Genomic DNA, 25,673 nt, shown 5'->3' with positions numbered 1-25,673 from the left:
AGTTATTTTCGCAGTGAGATATTAATAATTTCATTTCATATACAAATTGTGAGAGCAGTTTTTTAAATATTTTTTATGTTTAATGGTATTTTTGAAACTTTTCAATAGTCAATTGTGTATTTTTTTTTACTTTTTTTTTTTAAATTAAGGGCATTTTTGAAACTTTTTGAAAGTTTAAAAGTATTTTTGGAATAGAAAGTCAACGGATATTTCTTATAATTTAACCGAAAAAAATAACAATAAAAGGAGTAACATGGCAGGTAGGAAAATGAGAGATTCAACACCAAGGATAATTACTTATAATATACTTATGAAAATATAAGAGAGATGAGCAATAAAAAATAATAGAATTGTGAATAAAGCCAAAAGATTACTTATGAAAAAAATATAATAAAAGGAATACGTAACATGGCAAGTAGCTAGGAGTGAAAGATTCAACACCAAGAGATAATTACATTATAATATACTAATTAGGAAAATATAAGAGAGATGAGCAATAAAAAAATGTAGAATTATGAATAAAGCCAAAAAAATATGTTGATATAAAAAGCAAAGGTGTGTTGAAGTGGGGAAATATCAAAAAGATGGAGTTGGTGATAAATTGGTTGTTGTTGATTGTTCCTTTTGTGGGTTTTGTTTTAGGGTTTGGGGTTTTGAAGAGATTGAATAATTTGTATTATGCATTGAAATTAGGGAAGAAATGGGATGAACTTCCTCCTGGTGATCTTTCTTGGCCACTTGTTGGTTCTACTCTATCCTTTCTCAAATATTTCACTTTTGGTCCTCCGGAAAGTTTCATTGCTGACTTCTCAAGAAGGTATATCTCACTGATCTTTTGCATCCATCCAAATTCTAAGCATATATCTTAGAGACAAGTAATGATTTTCAAATAAATTTTCCCAATTCTAGTTGATTTGAAAACTTTCTTTTAAATTAGTTCTCTTCTTTAAATTCACGAATTCATGCATGTGTGTGTATTATACTTTGGTGTGACATCAAGTATGTGTAATAACCTAGTTTTGGAATATGATAAGGGTGCTACGTACGAAGGTGTCAATTTAGTTGAATGCACCTCTTGATTTCGTTCTATTTCGTTTAAAAAATATTTTAAAGTTAAAGATTCAATTCTTCACTGTCAAAATTATATATATATATAAGAAATCTACTCAATTACTGCTGCAAAACACTTTGGGTTGCCAACCCAACCAACAAAAAATATAGGTTAGTTGGGTTGGGAATACTATTTGGGTTGCCAACCCAACCAACAAAAAATATAGGTTAGTTGGGTTGGAATGTCCCCTAATCCAACCCAACCCAACCGGTTTACACCCCTAGCTAAAAGTTAAGCCAAAATTTGAGATGTCTCGATGTCAACCTTTAACTTATATCAATGCATTTTTGAACTAAGGTACCATGAGGGGACTTAGAAGGTGTGTCAATTGTCACCTATAGCTGAAATGTCGAATACATCCATTGATCCTTCGATCTTAATACTTTCTAAAAATATAAAGTTAAGTCAAAATTCGAAAACTTAAATTCAAGTCAGTAAATATAACCAAAGTTTTTCAAAATCAAATAATTATCTAAGAGAACATTGAGTAGAAGAGATCGTGGAATCTAGCGTCAAAAGAAAAAAATTGTAATAGTTAGTCAACCCTTTAGCAACATTGTTATTTGGTTTTGGAGATTTGAAAATTTTGTTTATGTTTTCTCACAATTCTTCTTTTGTCATCATAATTTTTCATCTTTCTCAAGCATATTCTTTATCATATTCTAACAGCCAAATCCCCAACTAATAGTTTATTTCTTTTCATAGTAATTTTTAGTTCTCGAAACATATGATTTTGATTTTGGAAACATCTGCAAAACAAATACATCAAAAAGCAACTCATAGCCAAATTGATGTAATTGACATGATATTAAATAATAAAATTCTTTTTGAGGGACTATTTTACAAAATAAATAAATTAATTAATTAATTAAACTAGCAAACAAACTCTCTTTTTCTTTCTCTATTTTTTAAGCAATTAATAGTAGATTCATTTTAAGTAATAATTTACTAATGATGCTTGAATATGGAAAGAAAAAAAAAAACATTGAAATTAAACTTTCAAGATTTTAAAAAACAATTATATACATAAAGGTATCAATATCTATCATTTATAGAAATTATTCTAATATTTTTAAGAGTTTTGTCATTTGCAATAACTTTGTTTACATTTTTCTAAATATAATTTTCAAACACTCCAACACATAATGGAAAAAAAATAGTTATCTTCTTATATTGAACTTAATTTTTTTTTATAAACGTTTGAAAACATTAAAATAAAAAAGTTGTTACACTATAAAATAAAATTATAGAATATTGATTAGATGTTAAAAATATTGTATGTTTTGGTTCTTTTAAATTAAAACCAGGAGATTTGAAAGTATTTCAAGTAGTTACTTACCAAAGTTACTAATTTTCATTTTCCTTTTCTTCTTCCTTGGTTAGATATGGGAAACTTGATATGTACAAGACTCACATATTTGGAAAACCAACTATAATTGTCTGCAAACCTGAAATATGTCGTCAAGTATTATTAACGGAAGAAGCCAAGTTCATTCCAGGTTATCCCATAACCATGACAACCATATTTGGTAGAAAATCACTACATCAAGTCCCGAAGGAGGAGCATAGGAAGCTTCGACGGCTGACAACAGCACCGATCAGCGGCCACGCAGCGCTCGAGATGTACATTGATCATATTGAACACACTGTGATTAGTGGGTTGGAGGAATGGTCAAGAACGGAGAAGCCATTGGAGTTATTAACAACGATAAAGCATCTTACCCTCAAAGTTATTTGGAACATTTTTATGGGTTCAACTCCAATAAAAAGCACTTCTATAAGAGAAATGGAGAATTTGAATGAGGATATTGCACTTGCGTTCTTCACTCTGCCAATCAACTTTCCTGGCTTTCCCTTCCATAAAGCACTCATGGAAAGAACAAAAATAATTTCTAATACAAATGCGACAAAAGTCTCGACAACTTTTATTATATATATGACACATGTTTTCAATTAATCTACTTTACAATAATCATGATAACGAAAAGAAATGTATAAATAATATGTAGAGTAGAAAAAGATTGAATGAAATACTTCAATCAATTTTGGATGAGAAGAGAATGGTGAAGAAAAGCAAAGGGGAAAATTGGAAAGCAAAAGATATGATGGATTTGTTGATGGAAGTGAGAGATGAAGATGGTGAAGGATTTGATGATGAGACCATCACAGAGATGATTTTTAGTATGCTATTCGGAGGCCAAGAGACTTCAGCTTTCACTACAATGTGGGCAGTTTTGTTTCTTACAGACAATCCACATATATTCCAAAAGGCCAAGGTTAGACTCTTCTTTAATTTCCTAACTCATTGTTTAAATTGCGTAATAATGCATATGAGATATAAATGAAACTTAATTAAGATATATATGATCAAGGTTTTGACTACAGATATCAACGTTTAAGGTATGCTATTTTGATTTCGAGATACATTGATAAGAATGTTATAGATGTGTTAACCTAGTTGAGATATCCTGGTGTATCTACTTATTCTCATTCTGGTGTTTTTTCGAAAAAAAAAAGGAAAGGGATAGTTGTATTGGTTGTTTGAAAAAAAATATCAATATCAACGAAAATATCGAAACGTTACTTTTGTAAAAAATATGAATGAAAGCGTATCGTAAAATGTCGATGTTGATGGACATTTTAAAAAAAATTATAAAAGCAAAAAATAAAAAATAAATTTAAATTAGTAAATAAACGTACTCTGATTTTTAAACCAGATCAGTAACCATGTTTATTATTATTTGTATTATATTGAACGAAAGTTGTGACATGTTATTATTTATTTTCTTACCTTCTATCATTCTACAATATATAATGAAAATATTAATTTACCTCTCATGTCGATGTCGAACTCATTGAAATGTAAAAATATCAACATGTCGACAGAACGATCGAAAATTTAATTCTATATATGGACATACATATGATCACATCATGAATAACATAGTAATCTCTAGTTTTTTTTAAAAAAAATATAATATTAATTTTATTATCATGAAAAAATTTATTATTTTGATGGTTAAGTTTAAGATTGGTTTTAGGAAGAACAAGAAGATATCGTTAGAAGAAGAGCCTCAACACAAAAGGGTGTAAGCCTTTCCGAGATTAAACAAATGAAATATCTTTCTCAGGTATTTTTATTTTAATTAATCATCTTTGCATATTCCTTTGATTTGATCTTTTTTAGACACAAAATCATATATTAGCTTTAGTATGTTCTAGATCACAATGCTGGTTATATTGTTGTTTCTTTTAATTTTGAATAAACACCATCAACAAGTATCTAAATATAGTAACTAGCATGCATTGCTACTGTATCACTCAACTAGGAAAGATTTTTTTTGTAATCTCTTATATAGCTCTGTGAGCTTCTCTCTAGTATGTTTTGTTCCTTTTCATCGATCAATGATATCACTTTTGGTATTGAGACGTGATGAGGGGTGCTATAGAGACGTCAATTTAGGTGAGATGTCTAAATGCACCCCTTATCACATCTTGCCTTGTATATATTTTCAAATATATAGTAATATTGAATTAGAACTTATAATTCTATATATTTTGTATAATATCCAGGTTATAGATGAGACACTTCGCCTAGGTAGTATTGCATTTGCTACTTTTCGTGAGGCAACAACTGATGTTGAAATTAACGGTTAGTCGACAAATAAGAGAATTGATCTCGACCACTATATTTTTCTTATTCATTCCAAATTATAGGTCTCAAACCCTAACTCTACAAAGGGTTTGTGTAATATCCTTCTACCTAAAGAAGGTAAGATTAATATTTTCCCTATATATATATTGAATGATCGTAATAACTTCGTATTATTTTGATTTTTTTTAGGTAAAATAATACCAAAGGGATGGAAAGTCATACTTTGGCTTCGAGAGCTTTACATGGACGAAAAACTACATCCCTCCCCTCAACAGTTCAATCCTTCAAGATGGGATGTATGCATTTATTAAATACTCTTCTTATTTATATGCATATTCTTCTATTTTCTATTTATGTTTTCAATTTTTTCAACCTCTAATCTTTAATTAGATGCAAAATATAAATGGACTAATTTTAGCATGTCTCCTAAAAAGAAATATATATATATATATATATATTAGTCCTAAGTTTTGAATATAATTTTAGTGGAGTTAGTTTACATTTATTTACTGTGATATAGATTGATAGATTAAATTTGAACTCGAGATTTTTTGTTCTCGAAAATATACATATGTCAATTAACTTAAGCTCATGTTGGTAATTACTGTCAATTTCTATCAGTGATAGAAGATAGTACTTTATTAGGGGTTTATCACTGATAAATAATAACATTTTGTTATATTTATAAATATTTTGATTTATTTTGTTATATTTAAAAACAATGTTTTTCTTACTTTTTTTAAACAGAATTTTACGGGAAGTTCAGGTGCTTTCACTCCCTTTGGACTAGGAGTTAGGATGTGCCCAGGACGTGATCTTGCCAGAATCGAGATCTCAATTTTCCTTCACTATTTTGTCCTCAATTATAAGTGAGTTTCATCTAACTTTTTATCTTCTTTAAACTTTTGACACAAAATAAACATAAATTTGTCAGGTTCAAGATGTGTTTGTTTTCTTAAATAAATAGAAATGTATTTCTAAAAAATGAAAACGCGATCAATCACGTCGAGTAACTAAATTTATTTAATAGAGAATTTGATAACAAGAGATTCAATAAAAAAAATAGAATTATTATATTTAATGTTTTGATTGATAAATATACGTGTCGGGTAAATGCAGGGTAGAGCGACTTAATGCTGAATGCGAGTTGAATTACTTGCCCATTGCTTATCCTAAAGACAAATGCTTGGCAAGAGTGATAAAAGCTCCATCAAAAATTCACTAAAAAGTCATCCCTCGTAACCTTTTCTTTGGTCCAACAAGTGTGTGAACTTTATGGTTATTGTATTAAGCTTCTAAATATATATGACATGTACTTGTGTGTGTATATATATGTATGAATTTTAATTCACCCATCAAATAAAATAAATACTTTATTATCGTTATGATAACCATTTTATTTTTCTATGACGTTCTTGAATCATATTTTAATTTAATTTTCAAAAATCAATTCAATTATTATGTCAAGAAAAAAGTTTTCAATTAAATAGTTATTAATTCACTATGAATCCTCATTTAGGTCAATTTTATTTTTTCTAGAGGAATTTGACTTAATCGGTTACAATTTTATGAATAATAATTAAAAATTTTTTTAGAGAAGACCTAATCTAACTACAATTTTACACAAATGTTTTAAATTCTCGATTAATTTCAATAATAATAAGATTGGACTAATTTTATGGACAAATTTAACCTTATCGTTAAATTTAAATATTACATATAAACGAAAGTTGATATAATTTTTTTTCATAAATATTTTATACTACTACATTTATTAAGTTGGTTCACTTTTTTAAATTTGGATTTTTTCCTTCAAAGCTGGCTAATTCCCGGAATTGGTCTCAACCTCAACTTTACTTTAGATAAGTTAATTGGAGATTTTGAAGCTAGCTATTATTGCGTATTAATTAAGCTATTTGAAATTTCTTCGTCTATTGGAAAATTTTGACGGAAAATTTTGAAATTTGTTCTCCTATATAGGCTTTGTCTATTAGAAAACACAGATAGGATTTAACGTAAGAGATTCTACTACTCCCTTCAAACTATTTACGGTTATACATTTATGGTAGCTAAGATGCGCAATGCGATGCTATATAGATATTATGTTCATGATATGACTGATATACTTATGATGTTTATGATACATGATATTGTAACGACCCAACTCCTTATACTGAGTCGAAGCCATTACTAAATGTAAATAACGTAGACAAAGTTATAAAGTTTGGCTAAAACGAACAAAACCTCAAAATCTTATTTACTTTAAAAAAACCAAATTAGGGTAATGCGCGAAATGTAAACAAATATTAAAATCCTACTCGGGCCCTATCTACTTTTAAAGAAACGAAACAATAAATAAAGAATAATAAAAATTCAAATACTAAAAGTTTAAACTAGGGTGTAAAGCGGAAGCAGGGATCCCTATGGCTCGCCACGGTCACTTCTGATCGCCCGCCAGCTTGCCCTTGCCCTTACTTCTGCCTCTACCTGAAAAATATGACATGGAAAGAGTGAGTATAAAATACTCAGTAAGGGACCCACTACTAGTCCCACTAGGTGCCTGTTAACTTCCTATTAGAGTCCTGAAAATAGTACCCAATAACTGGCACGATCCCGAACACGTGCAACATGCGCTCCCGTAGGAACAGAATCTGGTCTTCGATGTCCCGAGGGAACACCTAGGACATACTAGTCTGTAGCGTACCCGGAGGAAACACTAAGATAATTGGGTTGCGAGGATCCCGTCGAATCACTCGAATCATATCTATATCTATGTCAAACTGGCAGTTCCATCGAACTACGCAGTCCTAAATAGGTGGTGGTCCCGAAAGACACCCATGCAGGTACGACTCTAATAGGCTAAGCTAACAGGTACCCTAACCATAGCATACATATAACATAGCATCATCACGTAATCATATCAGTCTAGTCATCATGTCGCATCTCATCATAATGTCAAAACATAATGTCATTACGAGCCACGTCATCACATTAATACCATGTCATCGTATCAAATCACACCATCAGCCACATCATACCCTCATTAATTAACATGTCGTTAACTAAGGATGTATGCGATCTCGTAATTCTAGTCGTAGAGCTAGTAGTAGAAATCTCTTACCTGGAGATTTGCTCAATCGAATTCTAACAGCAAGAAAATGCGTTTTCCAAGCAGCGAGGCCCTAAATGATTAATAACGCCAATTTTCATAACTTGAACATTAAACGACCAAGGACTCAAGGATTTAGTTGGAATAACTTACTCGTGGTCGGGTTACAAGGAGGTGGTCCTTAACTGAAGAAGTCTTTCACTCTACAATTCAATTGGTCCAAGCTACCTTTTTAAGAGAGATAAATCAGTTTAATCCAAATAAATTATTTAGGTTTAAAAATCTTAAGTCCTTGCTGGGTGTGCCAAAAACCCAATTAACTTACCAAAATAGGTGCAAAGGACCAGAGCAGGCTGACGGCTCAAGGACAGGCAAATTGGCTCTACTAGAAAAGCAGGAATCAGCTCGGCTTGAAGGCTGGAGTCGGCTCGGCTTACGGCAGAAGGCGCGGCTCACGCGGGCGTGCGGGCGCGGCGCGCCTGCGAGTTGCAATTGTAGGCGCAGTGGCGTTCGGCTCATAGAGAGGGGCGCGGGTCGAATCGATCATCATGCGGCTGTTCGGGTCGACTGCGGTCGCGAGTGGCGTTCGACTCGCTCGGGACTACTCGGCTGGGGATAGACGATGTTGCTCGGCTGTGCGACGGAAGCAGCGACGAGCGGCTGGCGGCGCGGGCTTCGCAAACCTCAACTCGAACACGGCGGAAAAGCTCGGGCGGACGTCGGATCGGTGCAGACGATGTGTCGGGGCTGAGCGGGCAGCTTGGAGACTCGGCTGCGATCCGCGCGTGACGGCTGGAGCTCGGCGGCGTGGTGGTCGACGGTAAAGGTGGCGGCGGCTAGGGTTCCCTCTTTTGGGTTTGGTTGAAGAGGAAGATGAATAGTGCAATGTATTTAATGCCACAATAATAATTCTTTATCATTATTATTATCTTTTCTTTTCCCCAAAAATCTCATACTCTCTTTCTTCAATTAAATCCATCAAAATCTCCCTCCTTAAAAATTCAAATTCAACCAATCACACCAATCCCTTCTCTTTCTTTTTCTTTTTCCAAATAATATCACCATTACCTTTAACTAAAAAAAATTCAATTCTCTCTCTCCTCAACCCAAATATCTTTATCTTCAACATATAACTCTACCAATTTTATTATCCAAATCAAAATAATTATATAACTCTAAATCTTAATTAATTTCACAATCAAAAATATAAGTAACCAAGTTTCCTCAAATACATCCAAAATTTCAATAACCACACTTAAGGAAAAAAAATGAAAATCTAAATTGTTGGGGCGTTACAGATATATTAATCATATGCTTGAGAACATTATGCTTAATATTCATGTCATGTTTATGACGTTTATAATGATATTACATGCTTCTGGGTTCTGGGTTGTGGTGTGTCTGTTAACTTTGACTTGAATTACCTACTACATTACAGTGTACACATGTACACAACTAGGGGTGTTCCCACAAGATCACCTACACGATTTAGGGGTGTTCATACGATCACTCACCCAAGTGTGCTCCACGAGATCACCCACACGATTTCATGGTGTTCATACGATCACTCACCCAGATGTACTCCATTAGAAACACGACACTCTTTTCTATGTTTTAATATTTCAGGCTAAGGTAGAGAATTTGGAAAAAGGCGGCAAGCAAGAATCCGTAACATGCCATATGGGAAACAATTCAGCTCCGGAGTCTGTTAATATGTTTTTTTTTTTCTCCGTATTTTAAATTTTAGACATTTTTTAAGATTTTGTCTTATTTATTTATTTATTTTTCTTTAAAATTGTTAGAACCAGACTCATGCTTTTAAATTTGCAAATTTTATCTTTTACAAAGAATTATTGATATTAATTTTATAAAGATTTTAGTTATTCTCTTATGAAAAAAGTATCTTTTCATTTTTATCTTTTGAGTAATGATCTTAGCTCAGTTTAAAAGTTTGGATCGTTCAGTCCGCTATTTTAAACTCCCCTACATTTAACTAAAAGAAATTGTCATTTAGCTTTATCTTATCAACATATTCAACACCAAGGACAATTATATATAATACATATTAACAATAGAAAATTGTATTGAGTAATTTAAGTATTATCAAAAGCAAAGGTGTGATCCAGATATTTGCTCAACTTGCGACATGGACGGCCTGTTCTGATTGATGACATGAGAGAACTGATGGATATATTTTTGGAACTTTCTTCTGTTTTCTTTCCAATTACAGAGCAAAATATCTACAAACCGACATCAAAGTGAGTGGCAGAGCTAATCTGCTCGACTAAACGACAGGATGGACGAAATCGATTATCCAGAAACTCGATTCGTCGTTTCGTTTTCAAACAAAAATTCACAATCATGCAATGATTAACATAGCATAGTTCTTTGTATTTCTTACTGATTACAGTCCTCCAAAACTTTGCCTTCCATTTTTCACTTTTCACATAGAATTGGTATCTTTTTATATATACTAGTTGATAACCCATAAATAGCACGTTAACTTTTTATAATATTTTATTTTGTTCGATTGGAAATTTTTTTTACTCAAAACTTGTTATACGCGTATGAAACCAAATAAGCTAAAAAAATATAAAGAATTTAATAATATGACTATGAAACAACCTATCAATCAAACTTATAATTATACATGTGCAAATGCAAGAGAGAGATGAGCAATAAAAAATTAGATTTGTAAATAAAGCCAAAAAAATATGTTGATATAAAAAGCAAAGGTGCGTTGAAGTGGAGAAATATAAAAAAGATGGAGTTGGTGATAAATTGGTTGCTGTTGATTGTTCCTTTTGTGGGTTTTGTTTTAGGGTTTGGGGTTTTGAAGAGATTGAATAATTTGTATTATGCATTGAAATTAGGGAAGAAATGGGATGAACTTCCTCCTGGTGATCTATCTTGGCCATTTATTGGTTCTACTCTATCCTTTCTCAAATATTTTACTTTTGGTCCTCCAGAAAGTTTCATTGCTGACTTCTCAAGAAGGTATATCTCATTGATCTTTTGCATCCATCCAAATTATATACATACATCTTACATACTATTACAAAACACTTTGGGATGTTTAGAGCACTAAATTGACTATTATAGTAAGTAAGTTTAGCGAGAAGATGTAAATGTGGTTGAGTTGATAGGAACGATAATCAACTTGAAAATCTGCTTTTGTTAAACATGTCAGTTAAACAATTTTGTTTTTTTAATTTTTGATTCTTGAAATATATGTGTTTTCGCACTAGTTCAATTCATTGCTAAATTCTAAAAAAACAATTTTACTATTTATTTTTAATTTTTAACTTAATTTAAAATCATAAAAAAATGGGTAATAAAATAAATAAACTTATTATTTATAGTTAAAAGTTAAACCAAAATTTGAGATGTGTTTGGCTATCAACCTTTTTCTCATATCAATACCTTTTCTTGACCAAAGTATGGAGGAGGGGCTTAAGAGATATGTCTCAACTATCAACCTAGTTGAAATGTCTAAGTATATTAATTAATCATTCGATCTAGTATTCTTTTAATAATAAAGTTAAGTCAAATTTTGAAAACTTAAATTCAAATTAGTAAATGTAAACTTAATTTTTCAAAATCAAATGATTATTTAAGAGAACATTGACGAAAAAAGATCATATAGATACATATCAACGTTAAAAAATTGTAATAGTTAGTCTAACCCTTTGGAAACATTTGGTTTTGGAGATTTGAAACTTTTGTTTATGTTTTCTCACAATTCTCTTATTGTCATGATAGTTTCTTTGTCATATTCTAAGAGCCAAATCCCCAACTAATAGTTTGGCTTTTTCTTTCTTCTTAATTTAGTAATTTTTAGTTCTCGAGAAACATGATTTTGATTCTGAAAATTACATCTGCAATACAGATAGATCAAAAAGCAACTCGTTGCCAAATTGATTTGATTGACGTGATATTAGATAATAAAAAATGTATTTTTTGATGGACTATTTTATAAATAAAATAAATAAATTAAATTAAATTAAACTAGCAAACAAACTCTCTTTTTCTTTCTCTATTTTTTAAGCAATTAATATGAGATTCGTTTTAAGTAATAGTTTACTAATAATGATGGTTATGTTCGAATATAAAAAAAAATTAACATTGAAATTAAAATGGCTAAGGTTTTAGAAAAATTTATAGAGATGGATAGAAGTGTATTAATGTTTGTTACCATTAGATTCTAACATATTTTTAAGATTTTGTCATTTATAATTATGTTTTCTATTTTTATTTAAATATAATTTTCAAACACTCTCCAATAAAAAAAATATTCTATCTTTTTGTATGGACATCAATTGTTTTTATAAAATTTATTATTTTTTTATATATGAGAGCAACTTCAATGGTAGACGTGTGAAAGCATTAAAATAAAAAGTTAAAATATATCTATAGAGAATATTGATTAGATGCTAAAAATATTGTATGTTTTAGTTCTTTTAAATTAAAACTACAAGATTTGACGAGTTTTCAAGTAGTCATTAGGTACCGAAGTTACTAATTTTCTTTTGCCTTTTCTTCTTCTTTGATTAGATATGGGAAAGTTGGCATGTACAAGACTCACATATTTGGGAATCTAACTATAATTGTCTGCAAACCTGAAATATGTCGTCAAGTATTAACTGATGAATCCAAGTTCATTCCTGCTTATCACACAACAATGAAAACCTTATTTGGTAAAAGATCACTACATCAAGTCTCAAAGGAAGAGCATCAAAAGCTTCGACGGCTGATAACAATACCGATCAGCGGCCATGCATCGCTCGAGATGTACATTGATCATATAGAACAGACAGCCATTAGTGGGTTCGAGGAATGGTCAAGCATGGAGAAGCCATTGGAGTTGCTAACATCGATAAAGCAACTTACCTTCAAAGTTATTTGGAACATTTTTATGGGTTCAACTCCAACAAAAAGCACTACTATAAGAGAAATGGAGTCTTTGAATGACGATATTGTACTTGCGTTCTTCACTATGCCAATCAACTTTCCTGGCTTCTCCTTCCATAAAGCACTCAAGGTAAGAACAGAAATAATTTCTAATACAAATTAATGTGACAAAGTCTCGATAACTTTATTATATATGATATTGTACTATATCATATGATATAACGAAAAGGAATGTATATATGAATTATATGTAGGCTAGAAAAAGATTGCATGAAATACTTCAATCAATTTTGGATGAGAAGAAAATGGTGAAGAAAAGAAAAGGGGAAAGTTGGGAAGCAAAAGATATGATGGATTTGTTGATGGAAGTGAGAGATGAAGATGGAGAAGGATTTGATGATGAGACCATTACAGAGATGATTTTTGGTATGCTATTTGGAGGCCAAGAGACTTCAGCTTTCACTACGATGTGGGCAATTTTGTTTCTTACAGATAATCCACATATATTCCAAAAGGCCAAGGTTAGACCATGAATTAATTTCCTAACTCATGTTTAAATTGCATAATAATGTATATGAGATATAAATGAAACTTAATTATTAAGATCTATATGATCAAGGTTAATTTAGACTATAGATATCTGACACCTAAGGTTTGTTATTTTGATTTCGAGATACATTATAAGGATCTTATGGATATGTCAACCTAGTTGACATATCTTAGTGTATCTACTGATTCTTGTTCTTTTGGTGTTTTTTTTCTTTTAAAAAAAAACATAGTTGTATTGGTTGTAATTTGAAGAAAATATTCACTATTGACGAAATATCAAAAATTACTTTTGTAAAAATATGAATGAAAGTGTATCGTTAAAATATTGACGTTGATGGACATTTCTTAAAAAATTATAAAAACAAAAAAGTAAAAAATAATTTTAAATTAGTAAATAAACATATTATGGTATTTAAATTAGAGTAAGCATGTCTTTGTCTATTATTATTTATATTATAGTACATAAGTGACATGTTTATATATATAATCAGCGTTATGGAAACGCTGATTTACCTCTTATGTCAATGTCGAACTCACTGAAATGGGGGAATATCAACATGTCAATGAGACGATAGGAAATTTTAATGTTATGGACACAGGATCACAACATGGATAACACAGTAATCTCGTTTTTTTTTTTATTTAATTTTATCATTATGAAAAAAAATTATTATTTTGATGGTTAATTTTAAGATTGGTTTTAGGAAGAACAAGAAGATATCATTAGAAGAAGAGTCTCAACACAAAAGGGTATAAGCCTCTCAGAGATTAAACAAATGAAATTTCTTTCTCAGGTATTTTTATTTTAAATAATTTCGTTTGCATATTGCTTTGATTTGATCTTTATTTAGGCACCAAATCATATATTAGGTTTCGAGATTGAATATAGTATATATGTTCTAGATTATATTGTTGCTTCTTTAAATTTATTATTATTATTTATTTAGAACGAGAAACGTACCAGCAAACTAGGGCAGTCCAGTTGATGTTCATTATATTAAGTAGCCAAAAGTTACGAGGCATATGAAGGGCTAAAGCACAGCCCAAGCAACCTAATCTAACAGAGCTTTATAATTTAAAGAAATTATGCCCGGTTCATATTGTTTACGAGTTGGATGTCTATTTGACCACATGCCTAGCTATCAGATTACCCATCTGTTTTCCTTGAAAATTATGTTGTTTCTCTCGTTCCACAAAGACCATAGAATGAAAGGCTGCAATCGCGTTGAATCTGATTATGTTCCTTTTGTTCTTTTGTTTGAATCTGCAAAGAGATGTACAAAGAGTATCAATGTTGTCTTTAGTGATAGTTCTCCCAATATTGGCCAAGAGTTTGTCCCGAAGGATCTTTGCTGCTTTGCAATCCAAAAGGATATGATTTATATCTTCATTGTTGGAACAGCAGAGAACACATATGTTTGGATTCAAACAAGTATTTGGGAGCTTCTCTTTTGCATGAAGTCCATTGTATTGATTTTTTTTTGAATGACTGTCCAAAGGAAGAACTTACACTTTTTTGGGATCGATGATTTCCAGAGGATTTCGAAGATTTGGTGATTTCCTTGGTGGGTTAAGTTCTATGAGTCTTCGAATATTGCCCTTTTGATAGAGGCAATAATGAAGCTTTTGTCCTCATTTAAGTTCCACACTCGTGTACCTCTTCCTTTGTTAGGTTGAGGGATTGGGAGAAAGGCTTTGATTTCCTTTTCTTTATCATTCAGAGGCCTTTTTGGTTGGATATTCCAATCCTATACGTTGTTATCTCAAACTTCTTTGATATAGGCATTTTTTGTTTGAGATACAGCCAAACAGTCTTTGGAAAGATGATGAGAGAGGACTTTTGTCATTCCACTTGTCATGCCGAAAAGAGAGATTTTTCCCGTTATTAATATTCCAACCACAATTTGCTTCAAACCACTGTAAACCTTTAACGATTGACATCTAGGGGGCCTTCAAACCGGAATGCTTCCCTTTTACTGGGACACTGCCAAAATGGCTCCCTTCATATTTAGCATGTATAACCTGTCTCCATAGAGCTTTTGATTCACTGTGGTAACGCCATATCCATTTGCAAAGAAGGACGAAGTTGGTGCTTTTCAGCCTTACAATACCCAAACCTCCTTTGCTTTTCGGTCTAGTAATAATGTCCCAACTTATGAGGTGAGATCTACTCACTACAAAAAAATGGAGGTCTCCCGACGCACAAAAGCGTCGGGTGTTATATGAAAAGCGGATTTTCCGACGCATTAATCCGCGTCGGGAGAAATAAGTCGGGAGAGGCTCTCCCAACCCACCAAAATATAGCATCGGGAGAGCCCTTGACATCTCCCAACGCACAAATATAGCGTCGGATGATGTCAAGGGATCTCCCGACGCTATATTTGTGGGTCGGGAGATCCACAATTTTTTTTTTAAAAAAAATACCTTCCATTATTAAATGGAAGGTTTTTTTTTTTTTTTTGCACTACCGAGAATGAGATCTAAACAAACCAATGAAAAATTTAGCAATCAACATTATTGATACATAGTTTAAACATAAAGAATAATAAAGAACATAAAGAACAATAAAAACAATAACAAAAAATTTACGCAATAAGAACAAAATTTACACAATTCACAACAAAATGAACATAGTTTAAACATTATTGATACAAATCCACAAGACAATCACAAGTTTAATTATATTTCTAATACCTAAACCAAAATAAAGAAAAAAAAAAGAATTGACTTATGGACGGCGAGGGGCGGCGGGCAAATGTGAAGACCGGACGACGAACATTGACGGCGAAGACCGGATGACTTCTTCTTCTTTTGGAACTTTGGATTCTCTCTCTCTCTCTCTCTCTCTCTCTCTCTCTCTCTCTCTCTCTCTCTCTCTCTCTCTCTCTCTCTCTCTCTCTCTCTCTCTCTCTCTCTCTCTCTCTCTCTCTCTCTCTCATTTTCAGTTTTCTTTCAGATCTGTTTGTTTTAAAGGGGAACTCCCGACGCTGTTATGCATGGCGTCGGGAGAAATTAAATATATTTAAAAAATTCTAAACTTTTTCCGACACCGTTATGTATGGCGTCGGGAGAAGTTAAATATATTGAAAAAATTATAAACTTCTCCCAACGCCGTTATGTATGGCGTCGGGAGAAATGAAATATATTTAAAAAAATTATAAACTTTTCCCGACGCCGTTATGTACGGCGTCGGGAAAAGTCAAATATATTTAAAAATTATAAACTTTTTCGACTGACAGTTCCCGACGCGTGCAGGGGGCGTCGGGATAAGTTATTATTCCTGATGCTATTCACTCAAACGTCGGAAATGTTGTCATCTTTTCCGACGACTCTATCACGACGTCAGAAAAAGTTCCTTTACCTGACGTGCAAAAAGTGTCGTCGGGATAAGACGTATTTCCCGACGTCATTTCTTCCGACGCGTTTTGTGCGTCGGAAAAACCTCGATTTTCTTGTAGTGACTACTTTCTGAGTTTGAATTCCAAAGAAAATCTCTCCAAAATCTTCTCAATTTGCTTGTATAAGGTCATAGGAGCTTTCAAAACAGAGAGTTGGTAAGTTGAGAGACTAGAGAGACTTGCTTGTAGGATAGTTAATTTTCCTCCTTTGAAGAGCTGTGAGTATTTCCAATTGCATAGCTTTTTTTGGATTTTTTCTTTTATATTATCCCAAAAGCTTAAGGAGCTTGGTTTGCCACCCAAGGTAGCTAATTAGAAGTCTTATACCTCTTTTTGGCTTTATACAACATGTTGGATGTCCATTTATGATGATTGAGTACTGGACATTTCAGATGCATGCTTTGATCTAGTCTCTCCATTTTTTAGGATAATTCTTTGTTAGAAGCATTTAATCTATGAAGTTCCAGTTGATCTTGTCAAAGGCCTTTTCTATATCAGTCTTGACCATAAAACCTCTAGTTTCTCTAACTCTCTAGAAATCCACAGCTTCGTAGGTCGTTAGAATTGCGTCTTCTAATTTTGAACATTAAGTTTGGTTGTTAATCAATTTTGATTTCATAAATGTTTTTAAATTCTTAACATAAAAAGTTTTACGTGATTAATTGTTGTTATTTTACGGGTGATCCGTTCATGATTATTAAAGACTAGTCCTTCACAATTTATAAAATATAACTTTTTGATTATGTAAGAGTACAGTAACACATTTTTTAAGGATAACTATATCTATGTGTATCGTAATCATGATTAATTAGTTTGCGATGACTGTCTATTGCAATTATACACTATAATTTAAGATCGTGATTTTTCCACCCTATATTCACGTAGCCATACCCTTAATGCAATAAAGATATTGCGATTTTCATGAATGTCTTACCCTATATTTATGGAATATTCTAACAAATTATGATAAAAATAAATGTCAAAGAGATGGTCATCCCTAACATGATAGGAAAAAAGTTAGAATACTTTAGAAAGTTTGTGAGAAGACGGGTCATTAATCATAAAGGCTCTTATGAAAATTGCCATTTGAACAAAAATCTCTTAATTATGCTACTCTTGAGTTTAACAACTAGTTCTAACCAATATGATTATCATAGAATAACAAATAAATTTTCAATAAACACCATCGTCAACAAATATCTAATATAGTCGTAACTAGCATTAGTACTATATCGCCGATACTCTAGCTAGAAAGCATTATTGTAATCTCTTATATTGCTCTTTGAGTTTCTCTCTAGTTTGTTTTGTACCTTTCCATCAATCAATGATATCACTTTTGGTCTTGGGATGTGATGAGAATGCTATAGAGAGATGTCAACTTAGTTGATATGTCTTGGTGTACCTCTGATCTGCTCTTGCCTTATATATATTTTCAAAATCTAATGATATTGAATTATAACTATCAATTCTCTACATATATTTTGTATAATATCCAGGTCATAGATGAGACGCTTCGCCTAAGCAGTATTGCATTTGTTACTTTTCGTGAGGCAACAGTTGATGTTGAAATTAACGGTTAGTCCATCGCTATATTTTTCTCATTCATCCCAAATTAGATCTCAAACCCTTCTATTTAAAGGATTTGTGCAATGTCCTTCTAGCTAAAGAAGATAAAATATTTTCCCTATATAATATATATTGAGTAATTGTAATAACTTTGTATTATATATTTTGATTGTTTTTAGGTAAAACAATACCAAAGGGATGGAAAGTCATACTTTGGCTTCGAGAGCTTAACATGGACGAAAAACTACATCCTTCCCCTCAACACTTCAATCCTTCAAGATGGGATGTATGCATTTATTAAATACTCTTCTTATTTATATGCATATTCTTTTATTCTCTATTTATGTTTTTAATTTATTAATTCAACCACTAATCTTTTACATCCAAAATATAAATGGACTAAATTTATCATGTCTCTCCTAAGAATGAGTCAATATAGTTTGGTTGGACTCTTTTGATAATTACTTGATTTTTGTATTTCAAAATATAAGCTTTTCATTTTTTAGTTTAGTTTTCATTGGGTCCGTAGATTTTTTGGTTTTACATTTTTACATCAAAGTTAACTATAGTTGATCACTTTTGATCTTTTCGTGTGTTAATTTTAATTAATTTATTTAAAATAGTTATGATGTGGAATTTTCATTTAATTTTCAAGTGGAAAAAAATTCATGAAAAAAATTTAATTATAGTTAATTAATTGTTTTTAATTGGTTGATAAAAAATAATAAAATTGATAAAAAGTGGGAATTAGTCAACATTCTAGGTAAAAATGAAACTTAACAAATTTACAAAATATCACTACATGTTAGCCATAAAAATTGTGATAGATACTTATAGATTACAATCAGTTTCTACCATGATAGATACTTATAGATGACAATCAGTTTCTACCAGCGATAGATTATACTACTTTATTAGAATCTATCACTGATAAATAATAACATTTTGTTATATTTAAAAATATTTTGATTCATTTGTTATATTTGAAAACTATCATTTTTTTTAAACAGAATTTTATAGGAAGTCCAGGTGCTTTTACTCCCTTTGGATTAGGAGTTAGGATGTGTCCGGGACGTGATCTTGCCAGAATCGAGATCTCAATTTTCCTTCATCATTTTGTCCTCAACTACAAGTGAGTTGTTTCTTCTAACTTTGTACCTTCTATACACTTTTTACACAAAATAAATATAAATTTGCCAAGCTCGGGATGTATTTGTTTATTTTAAATAAATGGAAATGTTTCTAAAAGTGAAAAATGTGAGGATCACGCAAGTAACTAAGTTTATTTGGTAGAAATTTTGAAAAGAAGAGATTCAATATGAAAAAATGAAGTAGAGTTATTGGATTTAATGTTTTCACAAACACATATATACAAATCAAAACAAGAGATTTAGAGATAGAAAAAATATTTATAGGTTTAGTTTTCAAAAACTAAAACCTAAAACCTAAAAATAAAATAGTTATCAATCATGGTTGAACTTATATCGAAATAGAAATATTATTAAATTGCCTTTTAACTTTTTTTCTTTAATGTATCATCGATAAATATATACGTATCGGGTAAATGCAGGATTGAGCGACTTAATCCTCAGTGTCAATTAAAGTACTTGCCTATTTCTCATCCTAAAGACAAATGCTTGGCAAGAGTGATAAAAGCCCCATCAAAAAATGACTAAAAAGTCATCCCTCATAACCTTTTATTTCTTTGTTCCAATAAGTGTGTGAACTTTATGGTTATTGTATTAAGCTTCTAAATATATATGACATGTACTTGTGTGTGTGTGTATATATGTGTGTGAATTTTAATTCACTCATCATATAAAATAAATACTTTAGTATTGTTATGATAAACATTTTTATTTTTCTATAACATTCTTGAATCATATTTTAATTTTATTTTAAAAAATCAATTCAATTATTATGTCAAGAAAGAGTTTTCAATTAAATAGTTATTACTTCACTGTGAATCCTCATTTAGTTCAATTTAATTTCTCATTAAAGAAGAATCTAATTCACTCCTTTATATAAAACAAAAAGGAAAGTTTTCGTAAATGTAACAAAATACCAAACTATTTACGGTCCGTATAATAAAGTTCATAAAGTTAGCCATTTTTTAAATATAACAGGTTTGTCCTTCCATCTTTCTTCTCTTCCTCGCGATAAAATCGTCTTCCTCTTGCGATTTCTTTCATCTTCCTCTTGCGATTTCTTTCATCTTCCTCCTGCGAATTCTTTCATCGTTTTTCTTCTTTCCTCTCTTTTTTTCTGCCATTTCTTTCCATCGTCATTCTTATTTTTTAATTCTTTATTTATGTCGTTTAATCTGTCTTTCTTATTTTTCTCTTCTTTTTTCAATTTCTTTCCATCGTCTTTCTACTTTTCCTTTCTTTTTTTTTTCGCTACGATTTCTTTCCATCATCTTTCTTCTTTTTCTTTTTTTTTACGTCGTTTACATTTGGTTAACCAAATCTAAATGACTGTATACAAAAAAAATAGCAAAATCTAAAAGATCGTATATAAAAAATCTTGAAAAAAAATCATTTAGATTGGAGTAGCCAATAAACGATCGTTTAAAAAAAAGTAAACGATTGTGTAAAAAAAAATAAAAGATCGTGTATAAATAATTTTTAAAAAAATCATTTGGATTGGAGTAGCCAAATATAAACGATCGTGTAAAAAAAATAAGTCATAGTTTAGAGAAATCTAAATGATTGTATACCAAAAGAATTAAAAAAATCGTGTACCAAATTTTGAAAAAAATCATTTAGATTTGGGTCCCTAAATCTAAACAATCGTGTAACCAAATTAAACGATCGTGTAAAAAAAATAAAATATTGTGTATAAAGAATATTGAAAAAAATCATTTGGATTGGAATAGCCAAATGTAAACGATCGTGTGTAAAAAAAGTAAACGATTGTATAAAAAAAATAAATCATCGTTTAGAGAAATCTAAACGATTGTGTACCAAAAAAAATTTTAAAAATCGTGTACCAAATTTTTTAAAAAAATTATTTAGATTTTGGTCCCCAAATCTAAACCATCGTGTAACCAAATTAAACGATCATGTAAAAATATTAAGCGATGAAATTGAAAAAATAAATTGTAGTCATATCTAAACGGTCGCGTACCAAACAATAACCAAATCTAAATGATCACAAATATATTACGTGCATTTTTTATGACGCGGTTGATGAGGCATTTTTGATATTTTACATGATGGGCCTCTAGACTTTTTCTATTTTTTAAATTATTCTATAGATCGTAAATATTTTGCCTCTTTTTTATATCTTTAAAAAGACTTCAAACAAAAATAAAAATTAATCTAGTTATTCTTTTTCAAAAACTATTTATGAACTATCTTTTTTTCACTATAATTTTTCAAAATGTATTCGCATGTTGTATTTTATTGCATTAAAATTATTTTATCTAAAAAATTGAAAAAATATAATATTTATGGAATATACAGGCATTAAAATTGAACACGAAAAAGAAATAAAATGATAATTTACTATTTTTTTTACTTTACCAAACATTTTCACCTTACTGAGGTGAGAAGACAATAGATATGGTTGTTCTTTGGACAATACAGTTGGAGAGAAACAACCAAATCTTTAACAACAAACAGATTAGCAACACCAACTCTCGGAAGAATATCTGCAATTTGATTAGGTTATGGTCTAGTAGACACACTCTCTTCAAAGACTACAATTCTTGCACAATTTCTCTTAACTTTAATCTATGTAACGGGCTTAGCTCTAGCCCCCTTTGAATATTAACATGTAATCATTTCATATTGAATCTTTTGGGGAAGGTATGTTGTTAAAGAAATACCCACTCATAGTGGAGATGTCCAAATTCACTTTATGTCTCATGATCTGTTTCCTTCGTAAAAGAAAAGACAATATATAGATATAGAAAGTTAGGCGAGCCATAAATCTACTAAATGCTAAATTAATTCTTAATAGAAGCAAACAATTTAATTAATAAAGCACTTTAAATGAATCTTAACACAAACATTTTAAGGAAAACCAATTTAATAAGTTTTGTTTGAGTGTAACAAATTAGGGAAGAGATTGAATAATTTGTATTATGCATTGAAATTAGGGAAGAAATGGTATGAACTTCCTCGTGGTGATTTAGGTTGGCGAATTCTTGGTTCTACTTTAACCTTTCTCAAATATTTCACTTTTTTTTTTTTTTGTCCACCTCAAAATTTCATTCTTGACTTTAACCTTTCTCAAATATTTCACATTTTGGTTCTAAATATTACATTTTTGTTAAGTTTTAAGTTTAAGTTTTCATTTGCCTTCTAAATATTTTTTTTAGTGTGCACTTCTACCATATTTTTGCTAAGTGTGATGTACTAAAGTTCAACATGTTAAAACCTAAAGATTATCAAATTAAGAAAACTCAACTCAAAGTCCAAAGATAAAATTATAACATTTTTAAATTCATCCACAAAAGTAACTAATAATTTCTTCTTCTCATGAAAAATACATAGAGATATTATGTTTTCCTAAAATAATTTTTTTAATATCATTTGTTTATATAAATTCAAATTGTTTTTTCACTTGTAAATAATATTGAATTTCAATTGTACCTCTAAAAAAAGAGATTAAAGTACTAATATTGTGAATTTGGAGGAAATTTAATTAGAGTTGCATGTCTTTTATTTCTTAAAGGATGACATTTTTTTAGTGCAGTTGAAATTGGGAAATTTGATCTACTAAGGTACTCATTATAACACAATCTTATGTCAATTATTGAGCTATGTTCTATTTGTTACTTAAAGTTTATTTTTTAACTTTATTTCTTTTAACATAATTTTATAAGCAAGCCTGGCACTTTTATTCTGTTTGGATTAGGAGTCGGAATGTGTCCCGGACGTGATCTTGTCAAACTCAAGATATCAATTTTCCTCATTTACAAGTGAGTTCTTTGAGCACCTTGTTTGGTAATGTCTTTTGTTTTCTTGTTTTTCAATTTTTCTTATCTTTTGTTTTTTTGTTTTTTGTTTTTAATGAATAAAATATAAAAGCGATAACGTTTCTTAAAATAAAATATATATATATATATATAATAACCAAACCATTTCTATTTCTTAAAAACTAAAAACAACAAAAAAAAAAAACTAAAAAAAATAAGAACCTATAACTCAAACATGAACCGATTAATTTTTTTTCATTAGTGTTGAATATCTTAAATCTATTATTTTATGTTCCGATCTTAATAACCAGACAGGTCAGTGTCCAGCTACACATTATATATAATTTCGTTTTGGCCTTGATCATTTTGAGCTTTGTGTTTATGGTTTAACATAGGTGCATGATATAAAACTTTTATATCCTAATCTAGATGTATTTGTTGTTTGCAATTATCGACCTGCTATCCCTCAAAATAAGAAAATTGTATTTGTGTCATTCTCTATTCCTTTGCTTGTCAATTTGTTTATGTCAAAACAAATCTATCATCAACGCATGCAGGGTGGAGCGACTTAATCCTCAATGTCAATTGAAATGCATACCATCTCCTCAACCCATAGACAAATGCTTGGCAATTAAGAGTGTTTAAAGTTGCATGAGAATATGTAGTGCTTCTCGATAATCTTCTTTGGCCAAATAAATAAACTTTATGATTATATAATTAAGACTTCATTGTTGTCTCGTGTATATGTGTATTCGTTGCACACATCAAATTAACAAATCCTTTACTCTTACTATTGTTATTATGGAAAATTTTACCCTTTTTCATACAAATTCTTGAATCATATAGAATCATATATATTTTTTTCATAGTTCTCCTAGATAAGGAAAACAAATATAGGTACGTATATACAAGTGAATCACAACTATCACAACTATCTCCGATAGTAGTTAAGAGACCTTTTTAGGTAGTATATAATTACAAGACTTTATGCCAAAATAAACAATATCTCATACCACATGGATTGAATAATTAACTTGCACCTTCTTACTCTTAGTCATTTATTGAGCTATGAACTCATAGTAATACATACAATTATTTATTTGGCTATAATGAATATGAGATCTGTTAGGTGTAATTTTAAATCTTTGAAATATAACTTTACCGAGTAAAATATAAACGATTGAGTTAGATATAAACTAAATCGAGGTGCATTATTCATTAGACATTTTAGTATAGAAGTTGAGACGTCGGGGACACCTATTAACATATTTTTTGTGCAATATGATCTTGTTCATCCAAAGAAAATAATCATCGAGGTAAAATGAAGTTAGATCACAAGAAATTTAATGTATATAGATAAAATGTTTGAATAATAACACTATTTAAATTTTTATAGGAAAAGAGAGAATTTTATTCTCCCCTTAGCCCCTAACTATATATTCAATGACATACTCAACTTTGCTCATAAACCATTAAAAAGAAACATATTCTTTTTTAGAAATTTCAAATCAAATCATATCAACTATTACTCTAATATATTAAACCTTCTACTAACCATCGAAGTTTTTAGATATTTATGGATAAAATTATTAACTGTGTAAGGATATAAGTGAGTTAATTAGTTATTATTATTATATGGTTCAAACATAATTTTAAATTTAATTTTTTGAAAATGAACAAAATCTCTTGTCATTCTTAAAATTCTTTTTGTAATCAAAGTTTCAATATTGTATTATATTTAAACTTATAAAATTTATACTTCATTTATAATTGAAAATTGCACCTTTCTTAGTTCTAAGTTTAACATTTATATCTTCATTTTTTTTGAAAAAATTATATTGTTTTCTAAAATGACGTGTTTTCAAAAAATTGTAGTAAAATTATAACATTTAAAACTATATAAAGATAGTAAAATTATAGAATTATTTAAGAAAACGAAAAAAGAGTTCAATTAATGTTATATTGTATTATTAGTTCAGCTGTATACCCTAAATTTATTATGCCCAAAAATAATTCAAATTTCACAAAGAAAGTTGGCAATCAATCTTCCTTCTAATGCAAAAACCTTCACTCTTGGTTAAGGAAATAATAAAGAAAAATGAAACTTGTATATCAAATATTTGAGGTTAATTGGTGATAGGGTGTATAATCAATTAGCTTGAGCTTCTCTCTAGTTCATTTTGTTCTTCTATTTGATTTAAGAAGCGCTTTCAGATCTAGGATGTAAGGGAGGTACTAATTAAAAGTATGTCAACTTAGTTGAGATGTTTGGATACGTCTACCCTCCCTCCTTTAATATATCTTGTTCAAAGACACAATTGCTCAGAGTGTGATTTGTCTATTATGAAGATTAGCTTGGGGTTGGATTATCATACATATACATGTTTCTTAAAAAAACTAAAATTAAAAACCAGAAACATGCAAAAAAATCAATGAATTATCAAACA

General features: G+C 30.3%; 1 protein-coding gene across 5 annotated transcripts; it reads left to right on the top strand.

Annotated features, from left to right (window-relative positions):
- The first annotated feature begins 566 nt into the window (after nt 1-566).
- On the top strand, nt 567-24,016 carry LOC103490805 (beta-amyrin 11-oxidase-like). 5 transcript variants are annotated; one of them, XR_007821833.1, is made up of 10 exons: nt 10,622-10,872; nt 12,430-12,916; nt 13,041-13,307; nt 14,040-14,129; nt 18,230-18,308; nt 18,479-18,585; nt 19,310-19,431; nt 22,983-23,031; nt 23,166-23,229; nt 23,784-24,016. XR_007821833.1 is itself a non-coding variant. In XM_051086429.1 (8 exons), the coding sequence occupies exons 1-8, from the start codon at nt 585-587 to the stop codon at nt 19,973-19,975; spliced, it is 1,491 nt and encodes a 496-aa protein (XP_050942386.1). In that variant the 5' UTR covers nt 567-584; the 3' UTR covers nt 19,976-20,150. The 5 variants fall into 5 exon arrangements, 2 of the variants coding, with proteins under 2 accessions (XP_050942386.1, XP_008448720.1); XR_007821832.1 differs by having other exon boundaries at nt 23,138-23,229; XR_007821831.1 differs by having other exon boundaries at nt 23,134-23,229.
- The last annotated feature ends 1,657 nt before the right edge of the window (nt 24,017-25,673 follow it).

Source organism: Cucumis melo, chromosome 6, assembly GCF_025177605.1.
Source record: "Cucumis melo cultivar AY chromosome 6, USDA_Cmelo_AY_1.0, whole genome shotgun sequence".
Lineage (NCBI taxonomy): Eukaryota > Viridiplantae > Streptophyta > Magnoliopsida > Cucurbitales > Cucurbitaceae > Cucumis > Cucumis melo.
Note: the sequence above shows the minus strand (reverse complement) of the source record. Positions and strands in the feature narration are given on the sequence as shown.